The 19,510-nt window shown below is 33.1% G+C and overlaps 4 protein-coding genes and 1 non-coding gene across 6 annotated transcripts; 3 read left to right on the forward strand and 2 right to left on the reverse strand.

The window, feature by feature from the left end:
- Positions 1-540: 540 nt before the first annotated feature.
- On the forward strand, positions 541-2,345 carry LOC125207105 (chaperone protein DnaJ-like). Of its 2 annotated transcripts, none has more exons than XM_048106320.1 (5): positions 541-743; positions 822-899; positions 979-1,054; positions 1,785-1,858; positions 1,926-2,345. In XM_048106320.1, exons 1-5 carry the CDS (start codon positions 645-647, stop codon positions 2,010-2,012), a joined length of 414 nt encoding a protein of 137 aa, XP_047962277.1. In that variant the 5' UTR covers positions 541-644; the 3' UTR covers positions 2,013-2,345. The 2 variants fall into 2 exon arrangements, with proteins under 2 accessions (XP_047962277.1, XP_047962278.1); XM_048106321.1 differs by having other exon boundaries at positions 544-743; positions 1,941-2,345.
- A 107-nt stretch (positions 2,346-2,452) lies between these two features.
- On the reverse strand, positions 2,453-4,452 carry LOC125207104 (cyclin-U4-1-like). The gene is made up of 3 exons (XM_048106319.1): positions 4,176-4,452; positions 3,044-3,495; positions 2,453-2,952 (listed from the first exon to the last, which is right to left on the reverse strand). Exons 2-3 carry the CDS (start codon positions 3,442-3,444, stop codon positions 2,697-2,699), a joined length of 657 nt encoding a protein of 218 aa, XP_047962276.1. The 5' UTR covers positions 3,445-3,495; positions 4,176-4,452; the 3' UTR covers positions 2,453-2,696.
- A 1,495-nt stretch (positions 4,453-5,947) lies between these two features.
- Positions 5,948-6,019, forward strand: TRNAH-GUG. Its single transcript has one exon. It is a non-coding gene; the product is annotated as a tRNA-His (tRNA).
- Positions 6,020-6,178: 159 nt separating this feature from the next.
- Positions 6,179-8,891, reverse strand: LOC125204535. The gene is made up of 5 exons (XM_048103221.1): positions 8,752-8,891; positions 7,268-7,636; positions 7,121-7,198; positions 6,963-7,034; positions 6,179-6,590 (listed from the first exon to the last, which is right to left on the reverse strand). The coding sequence occupies exons 1-5, from the start codon at positions 8,806-8,808 to the stop codon at positions 6,372-6,374; spliced, it is 795 nt and encodes a 264-aa protein (XP_047959178.1). The 5' UTR covers positions 8,809-8,891; the 3' UTR covers positions 6,179-6,371.
- Positions 8,892-12,173: 3,282 nt separating this feature from the next.
- LOC125206314 (protein FANTASTIC FOUR 4-like) lies at positions 12,174-12,848 on the forward strand. Its single transcript, XM_048105587.1, has one exon. It carries the CDS (start codon positions 12,174-12,176, stop codon positions 12,846-12,848), a length of 675 nt encoding a protein of 224 aa, XP_047961544.1.
- The last annotated feature ends 6,662 nt before the right edge of the window (positions 12,849-19,510 follow it).

The following is a 19,510-nucleotide window of genomic DNA, read 5'->3' on the forward strand; positions in this document are numbered from 1 at the left end:
ATTCGATATTTAGGTTTTATTGAAACAAAGTATGGAATCTATTTAAACTTGACTTGATTATTTGAATCAGAATATATATCGAATCTTCATGTCATCCTTAAAGCAGCAATATAATTGAATTTTAGGTTTTTATATTTAAACTCGATTTCTGAATATAATTTATTCGAACTGATACATATTATTATTCAGCAATAATTAGGTAAATATTAACCTTTTTTAGATTAAATGTCTCCAAATTTATAAAAAAAAATTACTTTCTCATTAGATATTTGTGTGATTATATCCAGATCAAATTGATTTATAAATTGGAAATCATGTGCTAATGTATCATAATCTTTTATTTTTTTAAATCTTTTAAAATATAATAAAAGCAGTTTAATAAGAGCATTAATAATTAATATTCCTACTACTAATAAAATTGATTTATGTAAATTCATCTGATTTAATTTAAAATATTGGGATATTATGGAGGAGTATAATTTATCAATGTTTATCTTTATTTAAATTTATTTTATCATGTATATAAAGCGCATTCATTCATCTCATAATTTTATCCGTTTCCTTTCGCCTTGTTTTCGGCTGTAAAAAAGGCGCAGGCGCAGATAGAACTGAAATAACTCAATTTTGTAGTGCTTTGTGGAAAAATGATGTGTGAAGAGTCGTACGATTTTAACCACAAGGAAGAACCTGAAGATAATTCTCACTTCAATTTCGATTTCTGCTCCCTTGTCTCGAAACCAAAGGTTTAAATTTCCCCCTTCTACATCAAACTATAGATTTTTGCAAGCAATGTTTTGTAAATTCGCAATCCCGCCTTGCAGGACTATTACAAGATTTTGGAAGTGGATTATGATGCTTCCGACGAAGCTATTCGATCCAACTACATCCGTCTTGCCTTGGTACCTCACTTTCTACATTCTTCTTATTTCAGTAAATTTTAGTACTATTTTATTAACTTTTTACTTTTTTATTTCCCAGAGATGGCATCCCGATAAAAAGAAGAGCGAGGAGACTGCCACTTCAAAATTTCAAGAAATCAGTGAAGCTTATCAGGGTAATTGCAAATATGTGTTTATTTATTTTAATGAAATTTAGTTATACCATCATTATTATTAGTAGTAGTATTTGGAAATTTGGGATTCTGATTTTGGTAGTATCTATCTCGATCTCAAGCTTTTATTTGTGGGTTGGCGAGAACTTCATAATATGCAAATTTGTAGTTGGCTTTAGTTTTTGTTGAAAACCACAAAAATTAGGGTTCATGCTTCAGAGCTTATCTATACTATTGAAGTGCATGATTGATTAATCTCTCAGTTTATACAAACCAAACACTTGACTTAATATTGACCCAAAACTAACTCTGGGAGTTGAATGGCGATATTAGGAATATGTCAATGCACATAAGCTCCTCATTATGTAGATTCCAACTCTTTTTGGATAAGAAAATATGGTTATTTCAACAACTGTTGAAGAAGAATAACCAGTGTTGGCAGTAGTTGGAAAAGGCTCCAATAGGAAAAAATTTCACCGTTGTGGATACTTTCACCAATCACCGGTAGTCATTCTCTTGATGGCTTAGAGTGTGATAAAGTTTTCTAAGCAACTGAATTCTGTGTACATGTGGTAATGTGGACATGTGGTGACCTCTAGTGAGCGCATCGTTCCTTTCTGTGCAGCCAGAATAGATATGGAGTATATGCTAAAACCTGACTTGATTTTCATTATTAAAAGCTACCTGTATGTTCTTGAAATCTCACATCTTTTTTGTTAACCTTGTGGAGCAGTGTTGAGTGATCCTGTAAAGCGACATGAATATGACAACATGGGCATGCTCCATACGCTTGACAGCAACATAGCGGTGACCTCTCAGCATCCATTTGTTATAGTAAATCCTCAAGAATTTTATGATGCTCATTCATTACTAGTTTTGGGGAATGCAGGATTATCTTAATCGCTACAAGGGCCTCATTCTCACGTGCAACGGCCTTGGTATGAAATGCTCGATGTGGTGATTTTACATTTGTTCTCCCCAGTGGCTAGACTCCGGGATCCTCTTGAATGCAGCAGGCTTTTTTTCCATAACTGGAAGCACGAGGTTGGATCAGAATGCAGATTTATGCAATTTTAACAACCCATGGCGTGGCGTAGAGTAGAGTAGAAACCTCAAATAGGCATCATGTGATATGTTTTTTGATGAAGTTGTGGAATTTGTTAGTGCTTAGTGTAGTTAGTACAGGACATGTGCCTTTTGCCATATCTATCTCTAGATGAAATGACGAACAATGGTTACGGCCTTCGATTGTTGTTAATTGTTATCTTCGACCTCGGCCTTCGATTGTTGTTAATTGTTATCTTCGACCTCGATCATATTGGCCATTGTCTGGTGATATTTGGAAGTAGGACTTCTTTATCTTAACCTTGAGGTATTCACATGTGCAAAATTAAAAACATCTATCAAATGACATTATCAATTAAAGAATCGTAGTTCCAGTTTTACTTTCAAGACTGAAGAATACAATACATGGGACCACCAAACAACACGAAAAAAAAGAAGGGAAGCCCAGAAAAAATCTATGTGCCAACAAAAACTACTATCAAGCCCTCATTTTTATCAGATACAGTAGGCTGCAATTAACAGGTGGAATGAGCCTCGTCTCCTCGATGCTGAATGTGCATCAGCATGTACAAGTTTCTCATCAAGAGACTGAAGCAGAACAGAGGGCGCCATCATCATTGCTGCTTGTGCAGCTGTCTTCCGTTCCACATATGGGGATGGAGCGTTCAATGAGTCCACATGAGGCTTCCTGTTTCAGGATCGAGCAATATTTCTTAAATGTCTGCACGCTAACATGAAGCTGGAAATCCACTCCAAAGAGAAACTTCATCTCTAGCTTGTTCAATTCTCTAGTGGAGACGCCTCCGACTCTAGCATAATATGCGTTGTTGAAGAATCTGTGGAAGTCATTTTACATTTACTTTACATAATGATTTAACTTAAAAGGTCAAACAGTTTCTCAAGCTTGAGTGAGTGTAATGAACTTACGCGTCATCAATGAACTTTGCTGCCACCATTACACTAGTGATAAGAAGGCGGTGGATGTTGAGGGAATTCAGGCATAAGTTTGTCCGTTGAATGAATCTGTCCAAGTATATATGTGCGATAACGAAGCAGGAAGGACTGCAGTTGGAATACCTAAAAATGCGATCAATGTATTGCTGAATGCTCAGAGAAGGCGCTCTTGTACCATGGAAAACAGTTATGACATCTTTGGCTTCTGATGTCACAAGCATCTTCTCATTTTCGTCGACAGTTTTATCCAGAATGACTGAAAGAAGTGAAAGGATCCGGGGCTTTCCCAGGTAGTCCTTGATGGGGTCCTTGAGCCCTAGAGTCACATAATCAAGCGGGCAGAAGATTGTTGGTTCAAACGACAAACCTCCCATCCTCAGTTATAGCAATGCTCGGTTTTAAATGTCAAAGATTTGCAAGCAATGCTGCAAGAGGTGATATACTAACATCAAGCACTAAACAACTTATATAATTTCCTTCACAAATTACAACGACACAACACAAAGATTTCTTCTAGCAAATAAAGAACACTAACCAAAGAAGTGATACAGTAGCAACAAATCGAACAAGGAAAAGGTCGAGCTTCTATCTAGTTCCAGTTCAAGTGAATCAAAATGGAATTTCAAGACAGGAAGAGAATGCAAGATCTTACATGCGGATTCTTATGAATCAAAAGATAAGTCAAACTTATGTTTTTTTTAGTAATGGAAGAAAATTCTGCATATGCACAGAGATTTAGTCTCAAATTTTCTACTTTCCATTTTTGTTACAGTCAATTTCTGCAATTAAACCGAAATACTACTAGATTTTACCATGCATGGACTAAGCATTACTAAACCTAGTTTCTAGTATCAAATTTTGCAAGAATCCCAATATCCCATTAGTAGATCCAGCTCAGAATCACAACAACGCAAGATTCAAGAAAAACCCAACACAAAGTTGCAGTCTTTTTTAAAATTCTAACCTTTCCATAAATAATAGTAACTCAGAATCAAAAGCTGTGCTTGAGTCGAAAATTAAATCATAACAAATCAGGAACCCACAAATTACAACAAGAAAGAAGAAGAATGTGGGTTGTATCCTAATGAAAAAGAAGGAAACTTACCCCCAAATGGTTGTGGTGTGAATTGCGTCATCAGAGCTACTTCTCACTAACATCAGATGCAGCAGTTGCTTATCCAACAGAAAAAGGGAGATTCATTCAATGAAGAAGCAAGAAATATGCGATATCCACCTCTAATTTTGGCAATCTTTCAACTCACTCCACATGAGAAATAAATCCCCCAACTTCCGTTTCTCTCACTCAATTGACATGGTTGATGGATGTGTGTGTGCTTGTGCGGGAGAGGACAGAGGAGAGAGAAGAAGCCTGGTGGGATTCATTATGGATTGTCGGTAGAAATATTATCTGCTTGCGGTGCGGCATGGGACCCGCATTATATACTTTCTTTTCCTTTTTTTATTTATTTATTTATTTTCCCTTCCCTTTTCGTATATGGGTAAATCCTTTTCTTTTCCAATTTAGGGCTTCTTTTGCTACACACTTGGGCTATTTTTTATGTTATGCGTTTAAATTTGCGGTGAACTTTTTTCATTTTGGATTAAAAAAACTGAAGTTAATTAGTAGGAGTTGAAGCCACTAACAAAGTAAGACTACTTGCTTACCCTAGTTAGTAAACATTGAGGTCAAACGTCAAATGGACTAATTAAAATAAGATTTGTGTGTCTAACTCCTTAACCTTCTCTAAAAAGGACAGCTATGATCTAACTAAAACACAAATCATGAAATAAATAAATAAAATTTCCACTTCATTTTAATTGTTCTGACAATCTCAAAGGGAGATTGATTATATTTTGTCTATCGAAGAATAATTTTTCAGGTTTCTTCTTCTGTCGATGGGATGATAAATCATGTGAGGTGGCAATGCCTTGGTAGTAAATGCCAATACAATCAAATACTTAAAAAATAATTAGGTCTGTTAATTACGCGGCAGCTGCCACTTTATGGTAGTTTATCAGGGAAACTGCAATAAATAATTGAGTAATAACAGACTGTCCATGAAAAAATGTAGTTTAGTGTTTGACTGCATAAATTTAGGGGTAATTACTGTTTTAAAGACATTAAGTTTTTGGTTGAATGTCACGAATTAATTTCGGAAGTGAGTCCATACTAGATAGCATCAAAAAAATAATTTTCATTTCGTTCTCAATTAATTGACACGGTTACTTTTTACTATTTTTGGTAATGTAACTCGTGTTCCACTAATTTATTTCACTCACATTTTATTACAAAATTAACGGTATATAAAAGTAGGAGCCGCATTTTACTAACTATTTCACCCACTTTGTACTCTCTCTGACCTACTATATGTGATGTGTTTCTTTTTTATCATTATTTTACAAAGATGATAATAAATAAATAGAGTGGAGTGAAAGAAAGTAAGAGAGGGAATAATATAGAAGAGAGTTGCACATACATTATTCTCTCGTTTACTTTACTTTATATGCATTCTAAGTATTTATTATTATCATTTTTGTAAAACAACGTCTAAATTGAAACACGTCACTTATAGTGGGATGGAAGAAATAGTAAATTTCTTAAAACGTGTGTTGTATCAAATGGTATACCAATTAATAGGAGACAAGGAGACTAGATAGTCTTCAGAGTGCAATATTTATATTCGTTTTTTGGTATTTCATAAAAGCCAATAGTATATAAAATTCATAGCTGGAATTTCATCGTGCAAAGTAACCCATACAATACGATTAAAGTAAATGAAAATTCATTGAATTGGACTAGAGAGTATATCACACAAATTATAACGCGTACACCGCTAGAAATGTTATTAAGATAAATAAAGAAACGCTGAACACAAAGTGGCTGTAGTTTAGTGGTAAGAATTCCACGTTGTGGCCGTGGAGACCTGGGCTCGAATCCCAGCAGCCACACTAGAATTTTTTTTAATTAATTACAAGTACTACTTTATCAGACATTTTTATGTTATTTAATGGTGCCAAGAGAATTTAGCAAACGGACAGTGATTTAATTTAATGCCAACTAAAATGATCATTTTCTGATTTTCTCTATAGTGTGGATAGAAAGGCATGGACAACAACTCAACAAGCCTTAAGGAAACAGTGCAAAATACTATAGTAGTACTACAAGTTTTCATCGTCACTCTTCTCTTCTACTAGCCACAAAATAGCCACAAAGTCTAAACAACATTTGCACACTAACCCCAATAAAGGTAGAAGCCACCACCACAAAGATATGTCCTACTTACGACGACTAACAGCAGCATCAACACCTCGCCCGTTTCTGGCCAATTTGCTTACTTTGCTTACGAACGTTGGGAGATGGCAGGCCACTCTTTTGAACTGCTTCAGGCGGAGGAGATGGGCTACTCTTTTGATCTACTTTAGGCGATAAGCTTGCAGTGGCAACGCCTGCAGCATTTGCCAGTTCGGAGACTAGCACAAACTCCTTCTGACCTCCCACAGCAACCTTCATCTCCTCATACTGTCAAAATCAGTGTAAGGAAAAAGACAGTCACAACTCACAAGCTATTTCAAACTAAAACAATTCAAATCCTAAAGATAAAACAGACATAGTGCACCAACAGATAAATCCAAATCCAAATCCAAATCCAAATTGTACATATTATGATGATAATACTCCTACATGAACTAAATAGACTCCTCCATCAAACACATGTATATCGAATATTAATAGCAAAGATGGCAGGCACAATCCATGGATGTTAGGCAGTTAAGCTAAAAAATCATGATCTTGTTTTCATAATTTTGTTTCACATTTTCAATAAATATGAGATATTATCAAAAGACACATCTTGAAAACACAAAAACAAAGTAGAGTTTAGTTTAAGATTACTGCTGCAATTTTTCCACGAGCGAATTCCAGCTTCTTGACCAGCCTAAGTTGTTCATCTATCAACATCTGAATCTGCAACAAAAGAAAATTCAGCCTTCCACAAAAGTAATATACGATCATCATTGATCAAAAAACAAAAAACCATAAGCCGTCATTGCCTGCTTTTGTGAACTGAGGTACAAGCTTTTGTAGCTGAGATCAGGAGAAGGGACCGCCATTGCATCTCGTTTACAAACCTACCAACAACCAGATTCATTAATAAAGGAAATTCGTGGAGATTGGTAGCTCAAACAAACTTATGCAACCTTGAACTTCAAATAATCTACAGCTTCAACAAGATAATCGAGTTTCTCTTCCAGGCTTCCTCCGTGCGCTTCTGGAGGATTGCTACCTGGCTGAACCTCTTGTTCCTGTTCCTCTTCAACAAGCAGATTGCCAACTGGCTGAAACTCAGTTTCTTGTTCCTTTTCCTCTTCAACAAGATCAACATGTTCCGGAACATGTTCCAACTCAGGGCTATTAGTAGATGGGGTCAAACTCTTAATACGACTTGATCGTCTCACAACCACAGTCCCGGCCCTTGAGTTCTTCTCCACATTCAAAGCCTCCTTAGCTTGCAGATGCAGTTTCTCCACACCGGTTTTCATTTCTGAACTAGCATTGGATGCTTTATCCTACCATACAATTATAATACATTCAACTTCTAGTTTGAGAACTTTCAAATGTTCCATATCTCTCACCACTTCAAAGATATACAATCTCTCTCATACACACAGACATGCATTTACAACAATACCATGTTTTGCAACAACTGCATACTTTTGCTTTCTTGTGCCTACTTGGCTGAATATTTCTTGTTTTCTTGATAAAAGACTTTGCATCGCTCAACGAGATAAGAATGGTGACATAGAAATAACGAAAAATGAAAAACATCAAATAGTTGTCCCATTAAAGTTGGGCCATTTCATTTTTTAAAAAAACACAACACACGTCATCACTCTTACTTTATTCTCTCTCTTAGTTTAGTCTCAAACTCTATCCTACTTTATTACTCCTCTCTTAATTTAATATACTCTCACAACCCTCCTATTTCATTCTATGTTTTACTTTATTCTCACTCTACTTTCATTGAATATTTATTTCTTAAGAAATGCTCCAACACAAAGTAACAAAATAGTCATTTTCGGATCTGGATCCCCTGCTGTGCTAAAAGCCACAGCAGGGGATGTTGTGCTCTAATACACACATATTTTATTCATAAGTTTATCTTATATAAAATAATAGCTTGTTTGTAACAGCATCCCCTGCTGTGGCTTTGAGCATAGCAGAGGATCCAAATCCGTCACTTTCGGCCATCAATTAAACACCAAACATGGACAGAATGTCATCAAGCCTCAAACCAACAAACAGCAGCGTTCATAAAAAAAAGAACTAACCAATTAAAAATAGCTCAGCAAGTACTCCCTCCATTCTATAATAATAGAGTCATTTTGCCATTTTAGTACGTTCATAGTAATAGAGTCATTTCCCTTTTTAGTAAAAGTCAACACATTTTTCCACACCTACTTTTATTCTCTCTACATCTCTCTACCTTTTTCCATTTTCCACTCTATAGTCTCTATTTACTTAATTCACCTACCACAATTTTTTTTAATCTGCGTGCCAAAAAGAATTGTCTCCATTACTATGGAATGGAGGGAGTACTAATAACCATGATGCATGAAGCATAAACATAGAATAAAATAAGTGACAAGTTTGGAAAGAAAAGGGGGGAAAAGAAGTGTTAAACCTGTTTAGCAGCATCATTAGGTAACTGGAAAGAGACCATCTTTTTGTTTCTACCCATTCTCCTTCACTTAGAAACACAACACTAGGGCAGAATGAACAGCACCCCCTTGTGTATGGTGGAGGTCTGGTGTTTTTCAAGTGTTTTAGTTTCTCAATAAACGAATAGTGGCGGTGCGTTGTAATTGTACTGAAGACTGTGTTCAATCCTGGCCGTCCATTGGGGTCCCACAGTGCGATTTGGCTCGAACGAGAATGATTACTGGAATCCAATCATATCTAATCGAATTTAAATCGTTTTTAATTTCTCATTTAATGGAGTATAATTTTATACAATTATAAGTACTAATTAATACTGTTATTATTATAGACGAAAACATATTTTGGTCCACGAACTTTGTCAATATATTAATTTTGGTAAGTAACACTTGAAAATATCCTAGCAGATCCCATTAACTTCAATATAATATCGTTTAAACTACCTTTTCATTTTTTAAATTTTCTTAGACGAAAATACTCTCAAGTCCATGAATAACATATTATTAGGATATCACAATATATTTGTATTATGTTGATATAAAAATATGTGATTATTTACTTGAAAATATTATAAATACATATGAATATTTGTTTCGAATGTTCAAACTAAATACATATGCTATGATTCTTATTCCATATATATTTTCTATAATAATGTCATCCCTATCCAAGATCTTGAGACAAAACTAGATTTTAAATTTCGTATCACTAGTTGGTTATGAAATTATCCTATGTGTACAAATACAAATTTAATTAAAATTAAATGTAATGTAAAATTTCTATTCTAATCTTATTATTATGGTAACGCCGTAATAATAAAAAAAGCAATTTTCAATTTAAAATGCTGATGCAATATTGCCAAAAAATCATTTTCACCAAAATTTGGTGTTGGTTTTGGAAATTATAAATGAATAGTACTAGCATGTAGCAAAATCCACTATTACGACTATTTTAATCAAAGAGTGAACTATATAAATAGTACCTGACATTTCACTTTCGCACGTAAATGGTACCTGATCTTTATTTTATATCATTTTTGGTACCTATAAATCACATTTTTGGTACCTGATGCAATTTTATTCCCAAAATACCCTTTAAACAAATATATTTTCCCATTTATGTCATAGAGGGTTTTTTGGGCATCCATAAAATTAGCACCAAAAGTGATGTTATAACATCTTCATTCATTCTCCTAATTCTTTATACTATTATTATTATTAATCAATATTAATATTATTATTTTGATATTATAAATTAATAATTAATTCATTTTTAATATCATTCAAACATACTTAAATATAATTATAGTTATAATTATATTTAATTATTATTATAATATTATTATTATAATACTAAAAACTAATAGTAATTAATAAATAATTATAGTATAATTATATAAATTATGAATCACATAATATTATGTAATAATAAAAATAATAATAATTATTATTATTGTTATTATTATTAACTAATCAATATAGCCTTAATAAAAATTTAACGTTGTGAACTGCAATGATATAAAAATTGAATATTATTAGTTAGGCGTTTCAACCTTAAAATGAGTATAAAATAATTTAATAAAAAATATTTAATTTAATTATTTCAAATAATTAAAGTAATTAGGTATTTTGTTTTTTATTTATATAATGCAATAAGATGTATGTATAAAACACTATAAAGAAAGAAGAAAAAGAAGAAAAGAGAAAAAAGAAGAAAGAAGAAACATAAATTAAGGAGTAAAAAGAAAAAATGAAAGGAAGATAAAATACTAAAAAGAAAGAAGAAAATGAGAAAAAAGAAAGAATAAGGAACTAAATAAGAAAAAGAGAAATAAGAAAGGAAGAAAAAATAATCACATATTTGGTACCATTTAATTGAAATCTCCAAAAATATCCTCAATGAAAAAAAAATCACATATTTGATACCTAGGGTTATTTTTGTCACTGGGTACCAAAAATGATATAAAATAAAGATCAGGTACCATTCATGTGCGAAAGTAAAAGATCAGATACCATTTATGTAGTTCACTCTTAATCAAATTGGGATGGCTATTCTGTTCTATTCAGTGCCATCATAAGTCAGTAGTAGGGATCTCAATGTAGCCCGCAATCCGTGGGCCGGCCCGAATAGCCCGCCAAATTTACAGGGTTAGGGCTGAAAAGTTCTAGCCCGATAAAACCACAGTCCGATTAGCTCGTACTCGATTAACCCGCAACCCGTTAGGGCCAGACCCGAAAACCCGATGGGGTGGCTCGAAAACCCGATAAAATTTCTATCGTTCTATTTGATTGACTCTAATTCAACACTTCATTGGTTATTTTATAATATAGATTACTAAAAAAATAATTTTTAATTTTATATATTAAATATATAAATTTTTATTAACATAATAATAGATACTATATAAATTAGAAACTTCAAATTCACTAAAAATATATTTAAATTTCTAAAACATGCTTTAAAAATTCTTGATGTTTATGTTTTATTTTGCATAAATCTCAAATATTAGTATTTGATCATGTTTATGTTTGAGTTTAAGCATATATCTCAAATTTTTCATAATTAAGTATTTTACAATTTGTAAATATAACTAATTTTCACCATTGTTTATTGGATTGATCGCACGTTAATTTTATCGGTAGCAACCCGATTAGCCCACTGGGCTAGCCGAAACCCGAGCTTTTAGGGTTAGGGTTGAACTTTTATAACCCAAAAAAATCACAGCCTGATTAACCCACAACCCGAATAGGATTGGCCCGAAACCCGGTAGGCTGGCCCGATTGACATCCATTGTCAGTAGTACCTATCAAGAAAAGTTGGTCATTGAAATGAAAATAGCTGTAAATAGAAAAAAGAAAAATAAAATAAATACGATTACATTTCACATTTACTTTTAGAACGCCTCATGCGATATTGTGGAACAATCATAAATTTTCAAAATTTGAGGGCTCAGGTTATGTACGGAAATAAATATTTAAATAAAAACATGCTGCCTAAATATGTTATTATCGGCTTCATTTGTACTGTTGACTGTTGTCCTCGTCAGCCAATCTGGTATGGACTGTATCGATGTCTATTTTTGTGGAGAATAAACCAAGCAATTTAGTGGAATTTTATGCGACAAATATGGCCATAATTTTATTGGATTTTCTTGTTTGTTGTATCCCCTAATTAAAATATGTGTGGCCGAGTAAAAGCTACTACTAAGATTCCAACACTTTTTGCACCTATATATTCACCCTCGTCCCCTCCCACAATTATTTCCCACCATCTCTGTTTATCCTCTGTTTTCATCCTCTTAAAATAGGCAAATCTCCCCTGCGTCTCCCCTGTACCCGCTCTCTTCTCGTCCCGTTTTCTCAAAACTCTCCTTTTATCGACCGAAAAATGTCGTCTATCTCGAGAACATCCCAAATCTCAAAATCTTGGTCGAAACCGGACCCGGAACCATACTCCACGTTTTCATGGGCTCACCCGGACAACCAGAACACTGGTTGTCCGGACAGCAGCATGAGCAGCACAAAGGCCACCGGGTGCTGGGATTTCTTGCAGAATGGCAAAAACACTACTACTACACATGGACTCAAACAGACAGCCACAAATCCATCAATATTCTTACTAAGCACTAAAGGCTTGGACATGTGCACAGAGATATTAGGGAGTGAAAGTGGAAGCTGCATTGATCCAAGTTTCGACATATGCTCGGACAACACACAAGAGCGACAATATTCGAGCAACATCAAGCCTCGGGAAATTGGCAAGAAAACCAAACAGACTAGCAGTTTCCCACCACCGCTCACCTCTATCACCAGTGTTAAAGTGGAGGCTCAGCGTGGAGGTGGCCGGCTAGTGATCACGATCCTCGCCTCCTCATCCGCCTGCAGCGTGGAGCGCGAAAACGGGAGGCTGAGGGTGTTTCTGCACAAGGATTATTACTACATCCGTAGTGACCAACGAAACAACAAAGAGAGTGGAAGGAAAATTAGGCGCAATTATAAATGTGGAGATGAGAGTGGCAACAAAAGCCTAACTAGTTTGCCACTTTGTGTCGCCTTTACATAAAAAAATTAATTGTTAGATCTTATTTCAGGTTCCCCTATTACAAGTGTTAAATATTGGAAGTAGTACTAAATAGATAATATTATTACTACTACTAGTCTACTATTGTTGTGTTAAGCAAATAATACGCTCAACCAGATTTTGTGTATCTATTGAATAGTAGTTGTAAATTTGTAAAAGTAAAAGAAAAGAATTGGTACATTTATGAAATTAGCCATTTTCATATACCATAATTGTAAATTTGCCTAGGTCTATATTTAGGGGCTGTCAAATCTATTTTCTCGTATCTTTTTCCTTGTTTTTTTCCCTTTTCGTCATTTTCATGATCACAAGAATTTGGAAGTTGAGAATGACAACACGTATAACCAACTAAAAAAACATGTTGTTGATATGAGCCTACTATATGCCCACCACCATAATCCCATCCAAATATGAAATATCCAACACTCCCTCGTTCCCATAAAACATGCACAAATTTTTTTCACATGAGTTTTAAGAAATCTAGTGATGTTTCTATCATGGGTGAATCAAGAATTGACTATACTATTGTTTGTGTCTAGTGAATGGAGAAAATAATTCCACTTCAGGGCATTATTATTTAGTGAGTAAATATGTACTACTATTCTTTTATAATTTGTTGTGGGATAGTGTTAGAAAATGAATACGGAGACAAATGAAAAAATAAAAGTGTGCATGTTTCAATAGAAAAGGAGGGGGTACTACAACACAATCTAGTACTCCCTCAGTCCCTCTCCTCGTCTTAATTGAAATGTTTTTTTTATTTTTTACATGAGAATTTAGGCAGTCGTCTTAATTAATTAAATTATTGAAAATAAAGTAAGAATGAGAAATATAGAATAAAGTATCAAAAAACCATGGAAGAAGAGATGATATTGTAAGAAAGATATGCAGTAGAAGAGATGAATTAGTTAATTATTCTTAAAAAGGAAACGTCTTAATATGTTGTTACGAATGTAACTCCCTCCCGAGGGATCGACCACTATTCTAAATAGAGTAAGGCGGAGAACTCTTGTTCATTGGAGCGCCGGAGTGCGGAGGTTGTTCCCATCAGAGTGTGGGACTGAGCCTTCCGAATGAGAAAGAAAAAAGTCCCTTTCCTTTCTTGGAAAAACCAAACCAAGAAGGAAGACCCTTGATTTAATTTGGTAGTATAGAATGGGAATTATTAAATTTTATATTTGAAATCAAAATATAGAAACATTTTCAAGAGAATCACGATAGATGTATATTCCTAGATGATTGCAACACTAGGTTTGTATCGCACAAGACGAAAATTTCATTTAAATTTTTCGAGTATAGTTACTTTTACTGTGAACACATTGATTTTAATGTAATATTTTTAAATTTATAATACCACCAATTCTTTTTCTTTACATTATAGGTGAATCAACACAATATTTCAAAAAGAGAACTAAAAATCTAGTTTCTGAACTATGTAGTAATAATAAATATGGTCCCTATTTTTTTAAATGTCCTGTAATGCCTTTTCCAGTTTCCACTATTTCTTGGTATTTTTAACCTATGAGACATATTTGTACTTTACCAATTAAGAATCTACAAATTTGTCCCTTAACCATCCGATCATATTAGATGCGCGCGGTCTCCATTCTTTAAAAAGGTCTTCACTCAGCTTTAGTATTTGATGTAATATTGCTGAAATAACTTTTTTACTATTTCATGTTCTTCTTACCAGAATGGCAAAATATTCACGAAATAGTGAAAAATGATTTCCAGCAATATTACATCAAAAGTTAGATAATTCTGAGATATTTTAAAAAAACGGAAGATCACATTAGATAATATACCACATACTTCACAAACTAAATTTATAATAGTGAACTGCAAAAATAGTCCTTGGACTATGCGTTTATCTCGCCAATGAACCCTGGACTTTAAAAATATCCCCAGACAACCCTGCACTAAGCGTTTATCTCGAAAGTGGTCATTTTTCACTGTTTCGTGACGAAAATATCCTTTTGGGGGATTTTAGGGGGTTTGGACAATTTGGTAAATCTGATATTATTTTAGTGATGTAGTAAATCTGATATTATTTCAAAATTATCATTGTTCTTCCCTTTTGCCATCCTTCACTTTGTTTCTTTAATCAATATTAGATTTAATTTTATAAAATTAAATTTTAAATTCAATTTTTAAATATCAGTAAATTTTTTTAATTATTAAAATTACCATTAAATAACAAATTAATAGTTTTAATCAATATTTGATAGTGTCTAATATTTAATCAATAAAGTACGACGACGCCTTAATTTTTAATCAATATTTAATAGTCTTAATCATAAATAGATCATATAACACGATTTATTCCGAAATAAAATGTATAGGAGAATTTGACTAAAAATATTACGAAGTTGACTAAAAATTTGATACTAATAAAAATTTGATATAGGAGATTTTTTGTTGAAATTTTCTAGTTAATTTTGATTGTTTTCAAATTAATAAACGAAAATTATATTAATCTTACATTAGATGCATATTTATTTCGGAATAAATCGTGTTATATGATCTATTTATGATTAAAACTAAGGTGTCGTCGTACCTCATTGATTAAATATTAGACACTATCAAATATTGATTTAAACTATTAATATATTATTTAATAGTAATTTTAATAATTAAATTTTTTTATTGATATTTAAAAATTAAAATTTAAAATTTAATTTTATAAAATTAAATCTAATATTGAAATAAAGAAACAAAGTGAAGGATGGCAAAAAGGAAGAAGAATGATAATTTTGAAATAATATCAGATTTAGTACATCATTGAAATAATATCAGATTTAAAATGTAAAAAGACCAAATTGCCCAAACCCCAAAAGGGTATTTTCGTCACGAAACAGTGAAAAAGGACCATTTTCGAGATAAACGCTTAGTCCAGGGTTGTCTGGGGATATTTTTAAAGTCCAGGATTCATTGGCGAGATAAACGCATAGTCCAGGGACTATTTTTGTAGTTCACTCAATTTATAATTACTAGGAGTCGTTTAAAGTAGTGAATTGTAGACTCTATCAATACTTCCTCGGTCTCCTAAGAGGACACTCTTTCTTGTTTAGTCCATTTTATAACAAGAGTATGTGCTTTCTAATTTTGAAAACTATTTTTCTTTAATAAGGTGTGACTCATTATCTACTAATAATATATAGTTATTTTTTCTCTCTTACTGTTTTACTAATTGTTTATTAAAATATGCGTCCAACAAAAAATTGTCGTGGAATGGAGTGACTACTGACTAGTAGTATTATTTGTGCATCGGTCATGCCCATAAAGACAGGAATTGATGCTTGAGACGATCTTGAGTGGTGAGACTCATCTTGCCACGGCGGTAATGAAATGGATTAGCAATTACTTGTGGTGGTGCTTCACCCTCCAACCTTTGTCTCCTACTTGGTTTTGGATGCATTTCATTGCTTTCCACAAATACTTACCACTTTCTCTCTCACTATATATAAAATATATATGGATACATTTTGCACCTTTCCTAAGTCTGGGGATTATAGCCATTCAAATTTTTACATGACCCACTATGGTGTCACCTATCTAATCCGTTTCTTTTTCCTAATTGATGATCCATATGTGAATTGTGTCATGGTCACTCCGAGTATCTCATCTTTCATCGTGGACTAATATTCTATAGCATCTGGTGTGTTATGTTGGTGGAATGAAATAGTAATGGATTGATATAACATGAAGTAACCACATTTCTCTTGTATAAATATATACCAATAGTTATCACATACTCACTCCTATCTCATAGACATAGACTATTTTTTTTTTATTATTTTAGTATCTCCTACAAAAATTAATATTTTGTTTTTGTGAACATTTTTACTAGTGATATGTGTCTCATTTTCATATACTTCGATCATTTTTTTTCTATCTCTCTCATATTTTACCAATTGTGTATTAAAATTCGTATCATTCCAACATTAATATGCTATTCTTATTGGACGAATGAATTATAAAATATTTTATAACTAGTACTCCCTTCGTCCCGCTTTAGCAGTCCCAGTTATTTTTGTGCACCCGTTAAAGTGGAAAATTGGTAAAGTAAAAGAGAATATGTAGAAAAGAGTACGAGTGCACAAAAGTAACTAGGACTGCTAAAGCGGGACGAAGGGAGTAAAATACTTGTTCTACTAATTTTATTCACACAACTATTGAGACGCCGCAATCGACTTTACCGATTTTATACAAAGATGTTTCGTTATATCATATTTTGAAATTTGAATCATGGTAATATGGGACTTTTCTGGTTTAGCTAAATCTGATTCGGATGCTGCACTTTCCATTTCTGTCTCATTATTTATATACATTAATTTATTTATAACTTATATCACTATAATTCACTATCACAACTCATTCAATATTAATAATAATGTGGATCTCACTACTCCCTCCGTCCCACAAAGATTGTCCCATTTTTCCATTTCAGTATGTCCCACAAAGTTTGTCTAATTTCATTTTTTACCATTTTTGGTAGTGGACCTCATATTCCACTAACTCATTCCTACTCACATTTTATTATAAAACTAATATATAAAAGTAGGACCCACATTCCACTGACTTTTTCAACTCACTTTTCATTACATTTCTTAAAACCCGTTCCCAGACAAAGTGGGACAATCTTTATGGAATAGAGGAAGTATTTACTATACTCTAATTTAACTTCTATTCTTTTCCCTATTATACTTTACTAATTATGCATTAATTCTCAGTCATTTCACAAGCACATTTTTTGAAAACTTTATTAAGTAAATGAATTAAAACCTAGAGGTGGAGGGCCCACAGTTATCTCCTCCCACAAATTCTATCATCGAGTGTATCTTCACCACTTAACCAAAAAATTGTTGTTTGGATCATTTCAACAATATGCATGCATGATTATTGAAATATTTTCTGACTGCATATCTCATATATTCAGAACGAAATCCTGCTCAAATAAATAGGGCATATATATATATGATTATATTCACACTCACATGTCACATGTGTATGTATATAATATAGATTCAGTGTGCGCGTGTGTGTACGAATCTAAGTTGGATTTCCTTTCCCAGACCTGGCTTCAGTATAGTATCCTGCACTTTTTCAATCTGAAGATTTCACGACAAGGATATCGGGATTTCACGCACACATGGCCAGTTATATTTATTAATCACACATGGAGTACAATTTAGTTTATAGGTTGCGCATGTTTGGTAGAGTAGAATTCTATTCCTAGATGAGTTATCTACCATACCAAATATATTATCCTAAAATTTCCAATAAAAGGAATTCAAAAAACAAATTCCTAAATATTGTGAGAAAGGAAATTTATTTGTGTTCATTCGATTGAAATTCTATAGCAGATACACCTCATTGCAAGTAAATTATAGAGGTTCAGTTGATTATAACATAACGGTTCTACCAATGGATCTATAATGATATTTTTCTTCGTGCTTTAGGTCGATACATCTTGTTAGTTCGAACCAATAAGATGTTATCAGTTTATTAGAGCTTATAGCCTGTCTACACAAATTTGATGATGCACACATTGTTCGAATCAAAGTTGTGTTTTCCCAGAAATCTTACATATTACGTATATATATATATATATACATAGAGGGATGTACTAAGATAACAACCCTCTTTATTCTAACACCATAACACCATTTTAGGCCACTGAATCTGAAAATCGTGTGCTTGTCATGTTGCCACGTGTAAAAACACGGAGGGGTAAAATAGAAAATTTTTAATTTTACGTTACCAGATTGCAGTGCTGTTCATTGAATATTGCAGTCTTACCACAACATATTGCAGCTTTACCACGACCGCAATATCTAATGCAATAGACTCGCAATATCTAATACAGTAGACTGCAAACCCGTGTTTTTTCACGAAACTTAATCCTAGTCGTCCATAGATGAGATCTGACGGACTATATTGGTGGTAAGGTGTTATCCTATGTGGCACCATAGTGCACTTCTATATATATATATATATATATATATATATATATAGGGGTGCATTATAATGATAACCCCAATTTATGTGATAACCCTATAACTAAATCTCCACCACACATTTTTAAAATATGTGGTCTAGATTTAATCTAACAAAACTATCATTTTATCAAATAAAACTATCATTTTCGGACATATTAAGGGCAAAATTGTCATTTTGTTTTAAAATTTGGTGGGAAAGAAGGAAACTTGACTCAAACCCTGCATCAATTTCTCACACAATCAAACCCTCTGAATCATGTTTCAAAGCCTTCGAATCGAAGGAAAAATCATCCGATTCTGGAAAATGTCGAAGGAAAACGATCAAGCATCATCGAAGAAAGGTTGGATGAAGTTTATTACTTATTTCACTTTTGATTTTGCTCGATTTATCATTTTGCTGGAGATTTTCTCGATTTTTTTAGATTCTGTAGTTTTTTAGTGTAGATATTTCTTATATTTATACAATATCATTCATGCATAACAATATTGAGAACAATCTATATATTTAGATTTACATTTTGCTGTGTGTGCTGCTGGTGTGTGTTTTTCTGTGTTTGTGTGTGTGTTTTGCTTTGTTTATGTGTGTTTTGCTGTGTGTGTGTGTTGCTATGTGTTTGGATGATCTGTTTAAATGTAGAAATT

The sequence above is a fragment of the Salvia hispanica genome, chromosome 2 (genome assembly GCF_023119035.1).
Source record: "Salvia hispanica cultivar TCC Black 2014 chromosome 2, UniMelb_Shisp_WGS_1.0, whole genome shotgun sequence".
Taxonomy (NCBI): domain Eukaryota; kingdom Viridiplantae; phylum Streptophyta; class Magnoliopsida; order Lamiales; family Lamiaceae; genus Salvia; species Salvia hispanica.